Source organism: Dreissena polymorpha, chromosome 9 (assembly GCF_020536995.1).
Source record: "Dreissena polymorpha isolate Duluth1 chromosome 9, UMN_Dpol_1.0, whole genome shotgun sequence".
Taxonomy (NCBI): domain Eukaryota; kingdom Metazoa; phylum Mollusca; class Bivalvia; order Myida; family Dreissenidae; genus Dreissena; species Dreissena polymorpha.
This window is the reverse complement of record NC_068363.1, coordinates 38786847-38805687: the sequence shown is the minus strand read 5'-3', so window position 1 is coordinate 38805687 and position 18841 is coordinate 38786847. Positions and strand designations below refer to the sequence as shown.

The window sequence follows — 18841 nt, the reverse complement described above, 5'->3', positions numbered from 1 at the left end:
AGTCAATGTCTGATTATATTTGAACAATAAAAGTTAAGCCGGATTAGATGTAACAAAACAATAGTCAATGTCGAAAGAGATGTAACAAATCAATAATACACAAGTAAATGTCGGATTAGATGTTACAAAACAATAACCTCATGCTCTTTAAGCCATGACCGAATATGTGTGTTGGGCACAACGTTGATTTGTGTAAATTGTTTATGTGTTAATGTTCAAGTTTTTTGCGCATTTTTGTCTAGTAGAGTCGTATCAACAAAATACAAATTTGTTGGGAAAACTGGTACATAGATTAGCGTGTTGTTGTTTTTTCATAAAAATATACTAAACGTTTTCTTCACAGTGGGGATAAATAGCTTATATGTAATAGCAAAATAACGTGTGATCTTTTACTCGAATTTAAACAACCTCTTTGTTTCTGTTATCATTATGTTCAGTTTGCGAAGGGACAAACTGAATTGGCAAAGTTGATTATTACGAGACCGAGTGACTTTTGGTTTCAATTAGAACATTCAAGTAATCACAATTACAGCGGTCGGCGCCTGTATTCATGTAATAATCACTTAACAGAGCCACCGATTGTTACCTCAAGAATGTTAAAATATGAAGGGCATTCACCGAATTTCTACGTTAACTTCGCGACACAATTAAATAAATACACCTTAATCAAACCTTAATAAAAACATGCTAGTTTAGTTTAGAATGTGTAGTATACCTAAATACTCAATATTTATGCAATAATATTTTAACCTTATACTCATTTTTTTGCAATAATATTGGAACCTTGTTCGCCCTTTCTTTACTTTAAATAAGAAACCTCCCAATTGACATACTTAATCTCCAACTCACCCATTGGCTTTTAAGTGTTAAGAAGAAAGAAACAGTCTTAAAGAATCTCGTAAAACTTACAGCTTTCGGTTCGGATGTTTACAGTAGTAACTTGCTATTTATTTGAATGAGCGATTTGTTAATGACAAGCAATTGCGTTGGAATGTATAATAAGTGTAAGTCGATTTTGTTCTACGTTTAAATGCATGAAACTAAAAAACCTTATTAGGATAGTCATTCTTGTAACCGTCAGCAAGTAATATAGAATAAAGGAAAACATAATTAAACACTATTTAAATTATCACAATTGCAGCAGACACAGCATTGGGACGGACAATGCAAAGCGTTTTGAGTATAATATTTAAAACGAGTCTTGTAATTAAGTAAATCACACTATTAACAATACACTCAAAAAGGTTTGTAAAATCTAGGTCCTGAAGCAACCTTACCTAAGCCGGGGATCAGGAAGTTCAGAATACAGCATATGATCGCGGCGGGCATTGGCATTGCGGGTATAAAGAACCTTTCTGACTTCCCTTTATAGCCACCGGCTCCTCTGCCGGCCCCGTGGCCACTTCCGGTTCCCTTTCCCATATCACCTAAACATGTCCACATCATACTAACAGGCTATAAAATAATATTGAATAAAAATACATGTATTTACAAGCGATTTGTCACGTGTCTGTTATATAAGGTTCTCTTGAAGTAATACCTGTGTATATCCTTTATTTATGGATACTGATAAACATGATTTACTATACATTGTACTTGCTTAACCAGAAATAAACCACCTTACTTTGTGACACAATTGTTAAAGATTTATTTGTATTTTTTGAAAATTATTATTAGTGATTATAAAATATACTACCTTATATGGTCTGAAAAAGTTTGATCCAAATATCCAAAATATTGTATAAAAATAGATTCGCGATAATCGCTTTATTAATGCGTCATTGTACGTTGTCAACAATTGATCAAATAAAAGCTCGTTCTCTTTCAATAGACGATCAATTTCTTTAAAGGATAATCGATCCTATAATTCCATTTCAGCTGCGTTGACTGGTGTACATAAACACGGTAATGTAAACATGTCGGTATTGGTTTTAAAATTATGAATAAATTAGAAATTCATTTTCTTTTTTTAGTATACAAGAAGCACACAACGATCTCATATATTTTAAATTCAGATGGATGTCACCTTTAATTTCATAAAACAAGATTCATGCATAATTAAACCCTTTCGCTAAATGTGCATGAACATGTGGTAAGAATGTACACGTTTCATTAAAGAAATATCAAATTATGAAAAACGCACATAAAGACTCGTTTAACTAATAACATGCACCAGCATGCACTTAGCTAGTCATTATACATACACATAAGAGCAAGAAGACAACTGAAGTGTTTATTCAAACAAGTGCAACTCTTCAATGAGGTAACGTTGTAAAACACTAATATTTACATCGAAATTTTTGATAATTTAATATAATTATAATTTCTACCTGGCGTTTAAAATACATATGTATGTAGAAACTGCTGAAACAATTACAACATATTAAAAATAGTTTTTTTATTTTTGTTTTCTGCTGTCCAGTATCAAACGCTTTAAACCACAGAAACTTCTGTTTGTGAATCGGACAGGTTAGACGCGGACACTGTACGTCTATCTCTATGATCCGTATGTCCTTGTTATTCCGCGTTGTTTTTCGAATCACCCATGCTTGGTCCACCAGATTGACTTCCAGTTTGATCAAATGATTTTCTATAGTCAATATCTTCATCAACAGTTTCATCAAAATTTACTACTCTCAAATCGATTTTATCTCATTCGATTCTTGTGTTTCCTACGTTTAGGCTCTCGCACCACATCTACTTGTGTGCTCGATGGACGCACCTTCTTTTTGTTCCTCCACCGTCGATATGCGCACTTGATCGCCAATTCTGACCCGCAAGGCGATGATGGCGTACACGAAAAGGTGAACGAGCGGCGGGAGAACAACCAAGACAAGGCCGCTGATGCCGAGTGTTCTGAAGATCTGGTTCCAGTCTAACACACGATAGAGGAAGTCGCCCCAACGCTTTTGGAAGACCACTGAGAACAGGACGTAGACGAAGTAGACGGCCCCGGGCATGTAGAAGTGAAGCAGCGTGAAGGGGTTCGCCGAGATAAACAAAACAAATTTAAAAAAAATGGAGCAGAACAATTACACCGTTAATTAGCAAACAGGTTCTCGTTCCAAACTCCCATTCTGAAAAATATGCCTATTGTTTAATACGACGATAACATTAAACATTTGTGTAACACTATATGGCAAAACAGTTGTCGATGCGTTTATTACATTATTTCATGTTCTAATTACTAATTTCTAATTTTGTAAGAATCAATACAATGTGTAATATGTAATGCCTAATTTTAATAACCTTATTCAGTGTTCAGTCAAGACATTATCATGCATTTAATAGCGTTCAGGTGCTATAGGACGAGAAATGACAGACCCATTCATGTAACAATCTAAAATCAAGAAATACTTTACATGTTTACCATATCAACAGAATCCAATATATTGTTTAAATGTACTATACCTTAGTTCCTAAGTCTCACTATTATCCGATGCTTACTTCATGCATTATACGGTGCCAGCAATCGAAATATAAAATACTTGTTTTTCTACAAACTAAACTGTCACTTATCATGGCAATGATTTCACAAGAATTATGCTGCCTTTTTTCGTCAGAAAACTAGCTCAGAAGTTTGAATTTCATTGTTGATATGGACCAATTTTGTATTTTACTTCCGTTTCCATAGGTTTGGTGAATAAACTGATGGGCAATGTAGGTTCCCACTGCAAATTGACGTTTTTGTTACTAAGCACAAGAATACAATTTTTACTAAACGAATGCCTTAGTTGTTCCGTGGAATATTGGTTTGGTGAAAAATGTTAACTTAAAGAAGAGAGTATTGAACATAAAAGAACACACTAACCTAAAAGCAGTGATAATTTTCTTATATGATCCGGAGCCGTTTCGCGTATTAGCTGGAAACGCACAAAGGTTTCGGGTATTAACCGTATTGATTAGGCACCGTGTATATGCACTGCATTCATTTATACGGTTATGTTACACGCAAAGTGAAATTTTGTCACCGATTTCAGACGTATTCAAGGATTTATTCTTATACCTTATGATATCGGCACAAACTGCAAGAAAAACTGCCTTTTATGCACTGAAGATTTTTGCAAATTAATTTAAAAAACTTGAGATATTTGCAAAAATAAAGTCCTTAAATGTGTGTTTACATCCTGTCCAGCCAGTGTGAAAACCATTGAAAAACCGTTGATTCTGCACCCTGACTACGACATTGCCAAAGCGCGTGATAACGCCAGAGGGCCCGAGAAATAAAACGAGCTCTTTTGAAGTCTTGCATTGGTGCTTCCAATCTTTGTTAATTGTTAGATCTTTGGAAAGACAAATATACCCGTCAGAACGACCAGAGGGCTACAATACGACACTTTGACATTAGTAGCACTTTTTGTCGTTCTGTCGGTATATTTGTCGTCTTGGCTATCTCCAACCCGACCAACACTCCAACTAGAATTTAGAAGCGACAAAAACCACGCCAAAAAGGCACCGATGCGACTATTATGATACTTGTTGCTATTACATTTGTCTGTGATGGGTATATTTGTCGTTCCGGCGTGTTTGCGACTTTCAGGTCGACAACTGTCACACTTGTACAGTCCCCGTGCAGATATTTGATGGGACTAGCATGTATACGAGAGCATGGAACGACAACTCTGCGTAAAGATTGACAATTGACGCACACGCGCGCATTTTTTTTTCGTTATGGCGGGTATATTTATCGTTCATTAAATTGGCGTATTGGTAACCTTCTTCACACTCGCAAACACGTCAGAACGATATGGCAGAAATCAGCAACCATAATGTGTAAATTTATTTAAAGGGTCCTTTTCACGTTTTGGTAAATTGACAAAATAAACAAAAATGTTTCAGATTCGTAAGTTTTCGTTCTAGTTATGATATTTGGGAGGAAATAGTAATACTGAACATTTACTATGCTCTAAGATATCCATTATATGCATCTTATTAGGCGATTTAAAAACCTGAAAATGATAACGCGTGGCAACGCGAAACGATTTAATAATGTGGAGAGTTCTGATGTTGTCGTTATGTTTTGTAATACTAAGAGGATTGCTTATATAAAGTATAAAATACATCACTCACTGTATGAGCATGGATGGCCGAGTGGTCTAAGCGATAGTCTTTTACTCCAAAGGTTAGTCATTCGAGCCCAGTTGAGGGTTACTTTTCTTTCTTTAATTTTATTCTTGTTTTTTTTACTGGAGCTTTTTAGGTCCAATGCTGATTTTTATCAATATAAAGCATTTAATGACAAACTTCAATGCCAAAGTCTGTCAAAAGGCCCTTTTAAAAAATGCTAGTTTTTGTTTATACGTTTTGAATAATTCATAAAATAGAATTAACTTCAAATCTAGACACTGTGTTGTAGGTTTAAACACGTTTATTTACAGCTTAAACAATAGAGATAGAACACAAAGCATAAATTAAAGCAGTTAAGTCAGTATTTTTTATAACTATGCCAGAGCTGTTATGTATCAAAACGATTAGACCCTTTGCAAATATGAGATTAGTTTTTATATGGGCAATATTTCAATTTAGCCCATCAAAAAATGCACTAAATTTGGGTCGAACTTCTCATTTTTTAGACTACCCTGATATCATTTCAATGAGTCAGTGGAAAATTTTATACAAATTTCGTCATTATATTACACGAACCAGATATGTTCATTAATTAAATACTCACAATTTAATTTCTGTTAATTTTCAACAACGCCAAACAGCGACTTAATCATCTTACTAAATTATAGCATTAATGTGTATATACGTTCAATGTGTTTAAAATGTTTACAACATATTTAATTTGAGCTTATTCAGTCGACAATTCCAAGGGCAAAAACAAATATACACACATTTAAAAGGCTTCAGTACATTTTATACATGTACTAAGCAAGCATACATAAATATGAGCCGTGCTATGTGAAAAGGGGGTTAAATGCATGTGCATAGTATCGTCCCAGGTTAGCCTGTGCATTCCGCACGGGCTAATCAGGGACAACACTGTCCGCCTACACTAGATTTTTGCTAAGAGACTTTCTTCAAACGAAAAATATCATAAAAGTGGAAAGTGTCGTCCCTAATTAGCCTTTGCGGACTGCACAGGCTTATCTGGGCCGACCCGACACTTTCCGCACATGCATTAAACCCCATTTTCACAGAGCATGGCTCATATGTTATATCACAGATAAATAAATTGTACCCACATCACACATATTAAATATGTCCATCCTAAATCCATAATGCGATCTAAAAGCAAGTTTACATTGAAAGCAACGTAATTTTATCCATAACGGTGTCACAGACACTTCTGCCCCCACAATACATATTTTTCACACAGACAAATCCACGACATAGTTTTTTACAGTAAACAAAAAGACAAGGACCATTGCTCCGGCAAAACAGATTGCAGTCTAAACTCCACTACACATAAAGGTAATTTACTTTTTCAGTTCTAACAAAAACTTCTTAGCGGAAAAAAGTGTTCAGCACACCAAACTGTGCGTACATCTTCAAGTGAAAAAAAAACACAAACAAACAGGCAAAGGACCATATTTCAACTTAAGCTGGCCACACCAAAAATTACTTTATTAATTATCGTGTACACATACATCATTCCGTCATGATTTAAGAGCAAAATCCACCTATCATTGGGGAAAAACGCCAAACTTCTTTCAAAAATCGCCGAAGCCAACATTCATTTCATAATTACCGGCGACACATTAAGGCCATTCACCTGTAACCGTTTTAGCGAGATCCAGGCTGAAGAAAAGATCTATAAAGAAACACGTGTATTTATAGATCTTTGGTTGAAGTTAACGGCAATATCGTGTGATACTCTTCAAATGTCGATGGAAACGGACTGAGAGACAAACTTGTTCCAAAACTCTTCAAAACCAAAACTATTTGCAGTCATCCACAATGTGAGGTCAATCAACTGTGAACGTTTGAGTGAGATCCAATAAAACGTTAAAGAAGAGTTGAAAACACGATATTTTAAGACTACATGTATATGTTCTACATCGGAAAACAGATAAATAATTCTGTCAAAACTTTGGAAACCAAAAATTACTTTTTCTCTTACATCTAAATATTAAGGTCATTCAACAGTGAAAGTTTGAGACACAACCACAAGTGGTTAAAGTGGTAAAATTGAAAACACAATTTTCGGGATGTACTTATGGACGAAGGAACAGACCATTCCGTTGGGGGTGTTTTCATATGTAAAACAATAAAAATATTCCGTAAAAACAAGCTCATGCATTCATTAACTACAAACCATTAGAATACATAAAATACAACATTCCATCGCCAATTCCCCAGAACCATTACGTAAATACATGTACACAAATCCCTGATTATACACAAATTTAAAGTGTATATATTATAGTCCTGCCACCAAGAATACGGCTCAAACATTTACTTATTTTTATCAGTCCAGACAACCGATTTCCCATAAAACTGATCTTCATTTTCTTACGAAATTACTATCACAAAAGCACCCCTCTAATCATCGTTTTTTCTTTTCATGCACACTTTTGGGTCCCTTTTTGTCCTCCTAAAAAGAACAGACAAGCATTTTAAGTGAATTAACAAGAGATGTGTTCGTTTTGAAATAACATTTCTATTTATCGTTTGGCAGGTATAGAAATCATCTCCCTGTAAAGCTTATTACTTCCCTTGCATTTTGTCCAATCCAACCGGGGGGGGGGGGGTGGGTGGGGGTCTGTAGACTGTCAAAAATGAGCAAGTCAAACATCACTGACAACCAAGGCCTGTGGTTTATCAAAGAGATCATAGCCAGAGTTCATCATGTATCTATGACCATAAGTCCACAGGTATGTAATGAACCCTACCATTCACATATTAGTACAGGAAAGAAATGATAATGATATCATTAAAAAAAAAACTTTGACAAATCAATCATTTGAGTTATAAATAATCAAAATAAAAAATCTGTACAGTAACTGCAAAAAGAACTTAAATTCTTGGAAAGGAAATATATAATCTGAGATTTATGATTACATAAATTACTTCCCTTGAAAATAATTGTCTGTAACAAATGTCTATTTTTAGTAGCAAATAATTAAAAGCCACTACCGTGACTGTAGATTCACCACTCAAAATGTGCAGCTCCATGAGATACACATGCATGCCAAATATCAATTTGCTATGTTCAATATTGAATAATTATCTCCCTGTAAAGCTTATTACTTGCCTTGGATTTGTATTTTTGACCTTAGACCTTGAAAGATGACCTTGACCTTTTACCACGATGTGTTTGTCAGAAACACAATGCCGCCTACTGCGCCGCTTTGATTTATTAAGCAAAAATATATAATTTGGCAGGTCAGATAATTATGTCCATTAAAAGCTTATGACTTCCCTTGGATTTGTTTTTTCGACCCCGTGACCTAGTTTTTGACCCGGCATGACCCATATTCGAACTTGACCTAGATATTGTCTCGATACAACTTCTGACCAAGTTTCGTAAAGATCGGATGAAAACTATTTGAATAAGAGAGCGGACACGAAAAGTGTGACAGACTGACAGACAGACTGACTGACAGTGCGAAAACTACATGTATATACCCCCCTTTTCTTCGAAAGGGGGCATAAAAAAGAAATAAAAGTAATAAATATTTCAGCAATTACATGTGTTATGTATTATACCTACATGTGCACCATTATTGATAATCTTGCATAAACATCCCATCAGATAGTAGTACTTTCAAAAAAAGAATAGCTTTTAGCTCACTTACAACCGTAATAATGCAAGTGACCAAAACAAGTGCTAAGTTAATTTATATAGCCAGAAGTAGTTAATATGACATACTACTGATATATATTGTGCATAATGTTGTAAAAGCACACAAATATCGCTTAAGCTTACCATAGCAAATTAGTGCTACATGTGAGGATTTGGTATATTTTATGTCCACCACCACTACAGTGGGGGACTTAATGTTTCTGTTCTGTCTGTTTGTTTGTTGGTGTGTTGGATTGTTGCTTTGTTTGTTTGCGACAAACTTTAACATTTGCGATGGAGCTGCACATTTTAAGTGGTGAAAGGTCAAGGTCATCCTTCAAGGTCAAATATATGGGTCAAAATCGCTATGTTGAACTGATTTCTTCATTTTGATACACTGTAACAAAAAATTATATCAGAAATGGATTTAGCATACCTAAAAACCCTAAAAAAGACACCATACAAGCTATACTATTTGATAAATGTAGATGCGGAAAATTGACCTTTGCGTCTGGCGGCCATCTTGGATTTATGCAAATTAGACAAGATTCCCAAATTTGACAAGGTGAAAAACCCTCTTAAATTAAAGATATACCTTTATATGTTGCATCGTTGAAATATTGCCTCATTGTACTCTTCATTTCTAGGTTCTCAAAAATCCGATTTGACTATTACATTTCATTTCAAGGAAATCAGTGACTTATTAACAATTACGTAAATTTCAGATAATAAGCGTTGTAAAATGACCTATAAACATACCATATTTTCATGCAAATATCAAATACAATGCTTAAGAGGTATGATTACATGTATTTCTAAACATACTGGTAAATGTTCACGACTCATTATAGCTTAAAAGCACTTTTGACCAGGGGGGTAGTTTTAAGGAATTTACACAACTCCTTATAGGTTAAAAGGACTCACCAAATGAGACCAAAAAGCTGATGTTCATTCAAAGTATTGAAGAAATTAGCAAGCATGTACCTATTTTTAATGTTCCAGTTATAAATTACAGTAAAACAAGTATATTAAAAAGTGATAAAGTTAACAAAAATGATAATCAAAACCACTGTTTATAAAAAAAAAACAAGAGCTGCCAAACAGACAGCGCCTATATCTTTCTTGTTCTTGTCTGACATGCTGGCTTTCTTTTCTAAACAAAACTGTTAGAGTTATAGATAAATTATTGTAGCTATGAAGAAATTTAGTATTTTAGACCCATAAGCCTTTATTTTTAGCAGAAACAATTCTTTGCTGTCGACTAACGGCTACCCTGACTGGATATGCAAAAAAAAGATGTTTGAGATCTTAAGCCCAAACCATCATTCTATATTTAAAAACAGTGACCTTGACCTTGATCATACCCACCCCATGTGCAATCCCTGAGCATAATCAATCTATGTATCAAGTTGCATTACAACTGCTCACATATTTGAGTTCAAACAATTCTTTACAATCAATGATCCATTTATTTGACCTTGAATTCATGCACCCCATGGCTAATCCCATGCAAAATCAGGACATAAGGTATTCATGTGTCTAGTTTCCATACAACTGCTCAATTTGTGTTTGAGTTACATTTCAAACAAGAGTTACCAAACTTGGAAATGGAGTCATTTAAATATGGAGAATAAATATGTTTGGTTTGATTTGAAGCCCTCAAGAAATTCCTGAGAAACTACCTTACTGAAAATTGTTAACCTGCCTATATGATGCATATGAAAATGTTTAAGTGTAAAATGGCATCTGTTTGTGACATTTGACACTAGACTTACCAACTTGACCTATGGGGTACTTTTAGTATGGGGAATACTAGAATATAATATGAATACTAAAATATAATATAAGGTCCAATGAAGTTCCTCTAGCTATCCCTAAAATGTTGACATTTTAAATGCAATTCCTTAAGTCATTACTGATAAACTAGCTTACCAAAAACTTTAACCTAACTTGGTCACTGACAAAAGGGCATAAAGATTACGCTGCCTTTTCTTCCAAAAAAAGTTGAGCTAACTCAAAACTGCCAATACTAACCTTGTCTTTAATGTATCCACATGTTTCCAGTATTGTGCGTGTGCAATTGTTTATGTGTTTGAATCTGTCTGGACCAAGGTGGATCCCTCCATACCACCTTGACACCACCACCATCACATTCTGAGCATCAAGTATCTACACAAGAAAAACCAAGCTCTGCTAGTTATCCCTTAACCACTTAGATACGTATTTTAATGCATTTTTAAGTCTCTAAGAAAGTTAAATTAAATTAAAAGTTTTTCTTACTATATTCAAGTTTTTAAGGCTTTATTTCCACAACTTAGATACTGATGAGCAGCAAACAGCATACAATCTGAACAGACTGTGATTTACTCCATGTATTTTTGCGATAATATATACTGCTCAAATCATCCAACATTCGCCTATTGTCAACAGCATTTGATTTAAAACAAATAAACAAGATGGTTTGAAAATTTATTCTAGTAAAATTAATTTATCTTGAATAAAATGAAAATGCAAAACAAGAAATATCACATTCAATTAAATGTAAAATAAAATAAATTCACCACTAACATTTTGTAGTTTAAACATACATTTTGCATCATTATTCAATGGCAATGTCATGTTTATATGTAATACAAACATTAAGGAGGTTTTCGCTAAAACACATACAATATATGATTTGGAGCTTTATATTGGCAACATATTCTTTAATTGTCAAATTCAACTAAATAATTTTTAGGAAATAATATTGTCAATATAACATCACATCATGTCATTCAATCATCAACATTATTTAGAAAAGCATAAACAGTAGACGAAAAGAGAGTTTGTCTTTTTTGTTTAGAGAAAGAGATAAATAGGTCTGACAATCAGTTGCCATCTCATATCAATTAAAAGTTGCCAAGGCTTGTTAACAACATTCCTGAGAATATTCATTAAAAAAATGTTATAAAATGACAACTCATTTTAGATTCTATCATAAATGTTTCATACCAGACTTTTTTCGTAGCAGCTGTGACTTGCGCCAAGAAAATTTCAAGTTTACAGTGGACAAAGTCTTCCCCTTTCTCAGTTTTGTTGATACATGTTTCAGTTAAATGAAAGGCGAGACCATTTCGTAAAATCATGGTCAAAAGCCTGGTTACCTGCAGCAGATGGAGCATCCGGGAGCCAGCATGTGTCTCCCCATCATCCTCACAGCCCTGTAGCACTATACTGTGGGAACCTTGCTGCTGCATGATACGGTACGCAAATATATTGTGGGTCGCGTTGGCTATCTTCTTGTTCTCCAGCAAGCTGGTCAAGACTTTTTTAATCTACGGACATAAAAGTGACACCAAAATGTCTATGGCCTGTTTTCACTAACAAAATCTAAGACTAAAGTCATAAAATAAATAATAAAAATGTCATGTGTCATGTTCTAAAAGTATTTAAATGTTGGGTCTTTAATTGCTTTTACACCTTTCAATTAAATTATCCCTAACGAAGAACAATTCGTTTATGACATGGGCAACATTTCAAGCCTGTATATCTTCAAACTATGAAGTATGGTTTCTTGAGTTTAGGTCCATGCTTCATCCTTAAACCAAAGAATGGGTTGACAACAATGAGGTCTGTGAATAAATAGACAAAAATCAGGCATCACTTTTGAATATATAAATTAAAACAACAACAAGTTCTAAATTTTCAGCAAAGAATACCAGATCAGTCGACCTGAGATTTGTGGAAGACTGACGCGAGGTGTGGCTGGAAAGTGCTGCGTCTGTCTGAGAAACACTCCCCATGATGGATGGCCGGGCACTCCCAGTCTGAACACAAAATATTTACATACAACAATCATAGGATAACCATAGGATTACTTGAGCCTATGATAGTTTCTACCATGTTAAAACGGTTCAGATAAGCTGGCCAAGTACTAATATGGGCATGATTGTTTTGAAAGCATCAGTCTTGAGATCTGGCAAAATAAACATACACTATCAGTTTACTATTGTTACAATTTGTATGGATTACATTTCTTTCACACTGCTGGATATGGTGATTCTGTATCATAAAAATAAATATTGAACACAAACTCTTGTATGACAACACAGTTCCACAATGTATTCTTTCTTTTTCACTCTGATATTCAGACTTAATCCTTGCTTTAAAACCTTTGAACTTCAAGAGTGAGTTTAGGAGTATATTTCCATCCTTGCCTTACTCACCACTATTAGTCTCTTCTAGTGTGATGCTGTGAGTTTCCGAGGTAACTTCCACAAATGCAATGTCAAAACCATCGTCTCCATGATCAATCTCTGTAGTCATGGTAACCTGTCTAGTAGAACCTTCGTTCATACCTTTGGCACAAAATTAGACACAAAAACTATTGTTAAATACAATATATACTTCCATATAGTACAATATACGGTTGCGTGGAGTAGAATTTATGCTCTTTATATTGGTTTTTACATGAAAAGTGCTAAACCAATCATAAAGATAACATAACATCAGCCTTACATGATTAAAAATACATTCTATTGATTAAAATTTAAAATCCTCAGGCTGTAAGAGAGAAGATTTATATAGTTCATCAATATCTCAAAGGAGATTGTTTGGCTATAAAGAAGAAAGTAAAATACCCATTTCTGAACATAAATGATAAATTAAAATTCATTGAAAACATATGCTTACATTGTACAATTTCCAAAATGACTATGAGATTTATAGCAAAAAAGGATGTACCTGATTCATGACCTATTGATATCTTATTCTGCAACAGCTCACGTATCTTTTCCACCCACAAGTAGATAATGCATAGTCCAATGTTTTCACTAAAATTAAACCAATCCCAGTATTTGTATCGAATTTGCAGCAAATGTATGAATCATTATCATAAGAATGGTGTATCAAAACAAATCAAAAGCAAACTACGTGTAAGTCATTAGAGAAATAGACCTTATAATTTCTGCATTTAATTTGTTATAGGTCTCATAACATATAACTGTAGTTTTGAACCCATATAATACTATGTTCATTAGACATTTATAAACAAAACAGTATATTAGCTCTGGAAATATATCACCTACCAGTATAAATCGGCTAAAGCAGCTTCTAAATTTCTTTTTTCTTCTCCTCTCAACCATGGGGCACTAAAATAATGCATAAAATACAATCATTAAACCTGTGGTTACTTGTTCCATATTGAAATGAAACATTTCCACACATCATCAAAATCCTGATCACCATCATCATAAACACCTCACACCTGTAACAGTGTAGTATCACAACAGGAAGCGTGAATTTAAAATAAAGTAGCATCCCTAATTTTTTAAGGGACCTTTTCACAGATTTGGGCATGTATTGGAGTTTGGCATTAAATGCTTTATGTTGACAAATGTACCGGTAAACATTGGATCTAAAAAGCTCCAGTAAAAAAAAACAAGAATAAAATTAAAGAAAGAAAAACAAGAGATGTGTTTGTCAGAAACACAATGCCCCCTAATGCACCACTTTTTTTACCTTTGACCTTGACGGATGACCTTGACCTTTCACCACTCAAAATGTGCAGCTCCATGAGATACACATGCATGGAAAATATCAAGTTGCTATGTTCAATATTTCAAAAGTTATTGCAAAACTTTATTATATTAAAGTTTTAAATTTTCGACCTTTGACCTTGAAGGATGACCTTGACCTTTTACAACTCAAAATGTGCAGCTCAATGAGATACACATGCATGCCAAATATCAAGTTGCTATGTTCAATATTTCAAAAGTTATTGCAAAACTTTAATATATTAAAGTTTAAAATTTTTGACCTTTGACCTTGAAGGATGATCTTGACCTTTCACCACTCAAAATGTGAAGCTCCATGAGATACACATGCATGCCAAATATCAAGTTGCTATGTTCAATATTTCAAAAGTTATTACAAAACTTTACTGTAACCTTAAAGTTTTGGGACAGAATGACAGAATGACAGACAGACAGGCCAAAAACAATATACCCCTGATCTATCGATCCGGTGGCATAAAAAGTAACCCTCAGCTGTATTCCAACCACTGATCCCTGGAATAAAAGTCTTATGCTTAGACCACTCCGTGCTCATACAATGAGTGATGTATTTTATACTTTATATAAGCAAACCTTGTAGTGTCACAAAATATAACGACAACAACATAACTCTTCAAATTATTCAATCATTTCGCGTTGCAACGCTTTATAATTTTCAGGTTTTTAAATCATCAAAAGATGCATATAATGGATATTTTAGAGCATGATAAATAATCAGTATTGGTATTTCCTCACAAATATCATAACTAAAACAAATTTTTTTTAATCTGAAACTTTTTTTCTGAATGTTTTCAATTTATCAAAACTTGAAAAGGTCCCTTATAAGAATTAGGATATATAGCACTGTATTTGTTCACAGTACTTCTAGCAAGTAATTAGAGCTTTGTGCTTCTCTTAATTTTTGAATGATGAAAATTATAGTTCAATGTATCAGTACTTAGTTTAAAGATACTTACTTTAATTGGTATTCTGGAGGGGAATTGCTTGGATAATTCTCTGGTAGAATCACCTATAAAAACAAACTTTCAATCAACATAATCATTTCGTTCTAAAACAAGAGTTCCGCGGTCGGAGATGACCGCATTGAAGCCGGATTTTTGATTTAAATGACAGGAAAGTACCTTTCGTGTTTTTGTCAATGCAATACTTAAATTACTGAAATATTGTTCAAAGGTCAAAATGAAATGTAAGTACTGGCCAATCTTTATTTCAAGTTTGAAGACTCTAGGTACAAGCATACCAAAGTTATAACATGAAATAAGAACTTTAACATTTTTACATTCAAGGTCACAGTGACCTTGACCTTCAAATGAATGACCTTGAAATGTCCAGTGGTTACTTACTAGTTCTGGCCAACCTTCATGTCAAGTTTCAAGACTCTAGGTCCAAGCATACCAAAGTTATAACAACTTTAACATTTTTACATTCAAGGTCACAGTGACCTTGACCTTCAAATGAATGACCTTGAAATGTCCAGTGGTTACTTACTAGTTCTGGCCAACCTTCATGTCAAGTTTCAAGACTCTAGGTCCAAGCATACCAAAGTTATAACAACTTTAACATTTTTATATTGAAGGTCACAGTGACCTTCACCTTCAAATGAATGACCTTGAAATGACCAGTGGTCATCTGTTAATCCTGGCCAACCTTCATGTCAAGTTTGAAGACTCTAGGTCCAAGCATACCAAAGTTATACCATGAAATAAGAACTTTAACATTTTTACATTCAAGGTCACAGTGACCTTGACCTTCAAATGAATGACCTTGAAATGACCAGTGGTTACTAACTAGTTATGGCCAACCTTCATGTCAAGTTTCAAGACTCTAGGTCCAAGCATACCAAAGTTATAACAACTTTAACATTTTTTATATTGAAGGTCACAGTGACCTTGACCTTCAAATGAATGACCTTGAAATGACCAGTGGTCATCTGTTAATCCTGGCCAACCTTCATGTCAAGTTTGAAGACTCTAGGTCCAAGCATACCAAAGTTATACCATGAAATAAGAACTTTAACATTTTTACATTCAAGGTCACAGTGACCTTGACCTTCAAATGAATGACCTTGAAATGACCAGTGGTTACTAACTAGTTATGGCCAACCTTCATGTCAAGTTTCAAGACTCTAGGTCCAAGCATACCAAAGTTATAACAACTTTAACATTTTTTATATTGAAGGTCACAGTGACCTTGACCTTCAAATGAATGACCTTGAAATGACCAGTGGTCATCTGTTAATCCTGGCCAACCTTCATGTCAAGTTTGAAGACTCTAGGTCCAAGCATACCAAAGTTATACCATGAAATAAGAACTTTAACATTTTCGAGCACGCCGCCACCCCGCCCGCCCGCCCCCCCCGCCCGCCCGACAACATCAATCTATAAGCCGAGATTTTTTCGAAAAAAATCCGGCTAATAAATCATTTACATCATTTAAAGAGTTACTTTAAAAGCAATTTACTAATATTGGTCTATATTGTCCTAAATGAATAGCAGCTTTAAAGAAATAAACAGATAATATCAACAAATAAATTGTGTTCTACTTATGTGTACAGGTATTCCATACTTTACTTTGTGCACCAGAGCATATACACTTGGGGACTTTTCTAACGCATCACTTTTCAAACTTGAATATCTCAGAAACGAGTAAATATATTGATTAAATTTTTTACATACGATCATTTGACTACAGTCTATGCAAGCTCATGATAAAATCCTTCATCCGTGGCGATTGGACGCTTTAGCATGTGGGGTAGATGTGGTTCCATATTTTTGCACGTGGAAATGTTGAAAAGGGTTTTAATTCTATTTTTATTTAATTGAAATTATTTAAGGTGGGTTCTTAAACAAGGAAAACATAAAATTAATTTACAAAACATTATACATTGTAGCTTGTATGAAAATTTAGGAGCGCAATAGCGCACTTTGCATTTTACAGGCTACCTTTCTCACTTGCTAAAGCCTCCGATCATCACGGATGAATGAATTTATCGTTAGCTTGCACATGTAGTCAAATGATTACATGTGCAATTTTAAATAAAAATATTTACTCATTACTGAGATATGTAAGTTTTAAAAGTGTTGCGTTAGAAAAATCACCAAGTGTAGTAAAAGGCGATATATATGTTATTCCAATTTAATTTCAATTTTATAATTCTGAAATTCTAGGTAAGTTTTTACACAAGAAAAAAAATAACATTAATTAATGAAAAACAATATGGCTCGTATGTATAAATATTTATGAGCGAAACGGCTCAATCGGCATGTTGCAAGCCGGTCAGTTTAATATTAAGACATGTAAGTTTATGCTTTTTACTTTTCACATTGTTATTATTTAACGTTGTATGAGCTTGCAAATTTGACTTTTGAGGTGACGTTTTAATTTGTTAAGTTTGATATTTTGTTGTTTTTCAATTTCAATAAAATTTTCAGGAATTATCAGATATATGTTGAATTATTCTCGTTCCAAATTTCAACACAAGCCGTTCAAAAAAAGGGAGCTATATTGATATGATTAAGTGATGCGTTAGATAAATACATGTATATCCATCACTATCTGCACATAACTAATTAGAACTTAAACCTTGCATGCTTTATTACCTGGAAGCACACTTTCCACACAGAGTTTTCTTGGCCATCAGTCACTGTGATACAGTATATTTTATGTTCCTCATCAACAACGCACCATTCATCTCCGTAGATGGAAGACAGAGCCTCAATCTCATCTCTCTATACATTGCAAACAAGCGTATGTTAATATAACTTTATAAAATATTCTTTAGTAATCATATTTGCTTGTTAATGCAAGACAAAACAATAACAAGAGCACCGCATAGCGGTTGCCAACGCTCGGCTGCCGGTGCAGTTTTGAACAAATGAAAGCTTGTCAGAAGAAAAGATTATTATTTTTTTTAGGTCACAGTGATCTTGACCTTTGATGGGTGTGGCGTGTAGAACTCCTCAATGTGCAGCTACATATGAAGTTTCAAAGCTGTAGGTGGAAGCACTTTGATTTTAGAGCCAATGTTAAGTTTTTAGCACGCCGCTGCCGGAGGACAGGGGATGACACGACGAGCTGGCTATGCCAATACCTCAGGTTTTCTCCCAAAACATCCGAGCTAAAAACTGCTCTCAAATAGGTATATCCATACAGATTACAAAACACCAATAGCCCATAGCTATGTCTTTATGTATACATCAAGACATTGCTATGGGCTATTGCCTATTTAGTCCATATAAACGGACTGCCAGAGCCTATGATAATTTTTGCTATGGCGGCTCTGGCAACCCATGGGGTTATTAAGCTGATAGTTGAATTATTGCAACTATTGCCTATTGGTGTTTGAACAACTACGATCTATTTATATCAAGAATCTAATTTTTTAAATAACATAATGACCAATTTTTTACCTGTTGTGTTGCATTATCTTCTGTAGACATTTCAGTGAAATTTCAGAAAATATTTCCATGTTTATGTGTCAAACTTTGGGCGCTGCCATTTTGTATATCACGTGACTTTCGTCAACTCTTCAAAAGAAGATTCAAATACAATAATTAAG

The 18841-nt window shown here is 34.2% G+C and overlaps 2 protein-coding genes across 2 annotated transcripts in view; both read right to left on the bottom strand.

The window, feature by feature from the left end:
• The window catches only part of LOC127845089 (uncharacterized), a 5105-nt gene extending 3245 nt beyond the window's left edge, over positions 1–1860 (bottom strand). The window contains exons 1-2 of the mRNA XM_052375776.1: positions 1697–1860; positions 1278–1427 (exon numbers count right to left, since the gene is read on the bottom strand). Coding sequence (XP_052231736.1) covers positions 1278–1422 — 145 coding nt within the window. The 5' untranslated portion in view covers positions 1423–1427; positions 1697–1860. The remainder of the gene's footprint in view (positions 1–1277; positions 1428–1696) is intronic.
• A 3490-nt stretch (positions 1861–5350) lies between these two features.
• Positions 5351–18833, bottom strand: LOC127844525 (protein IMPACT-B-like). The gene is made up of 10 exons (XM_052374797.1): positions 18693–18833; positions 17883–18011; positions 15240–15292; positions 13798–13860; positions 13454–13542; positions 12937–13068; positions 12443–12537; positions 11875–12045; positions 10766–10900; positions 5351–7540 (listed from the first exon to the last, which is right to left on the bottom strand). Exons 1-10 carry the CDS (start codon positions 18720–18722, stop codon positions 7493–7495), a joined length of 945 nt encoding a protein of 314 aa, XP_052230757.1. The 5' UTR covers positions 18723–18833; the 3' UTR covers positions 5351–7492.
• Between the last annotated feature and the right edge of the window lie 8 nt (positions 18834–18841).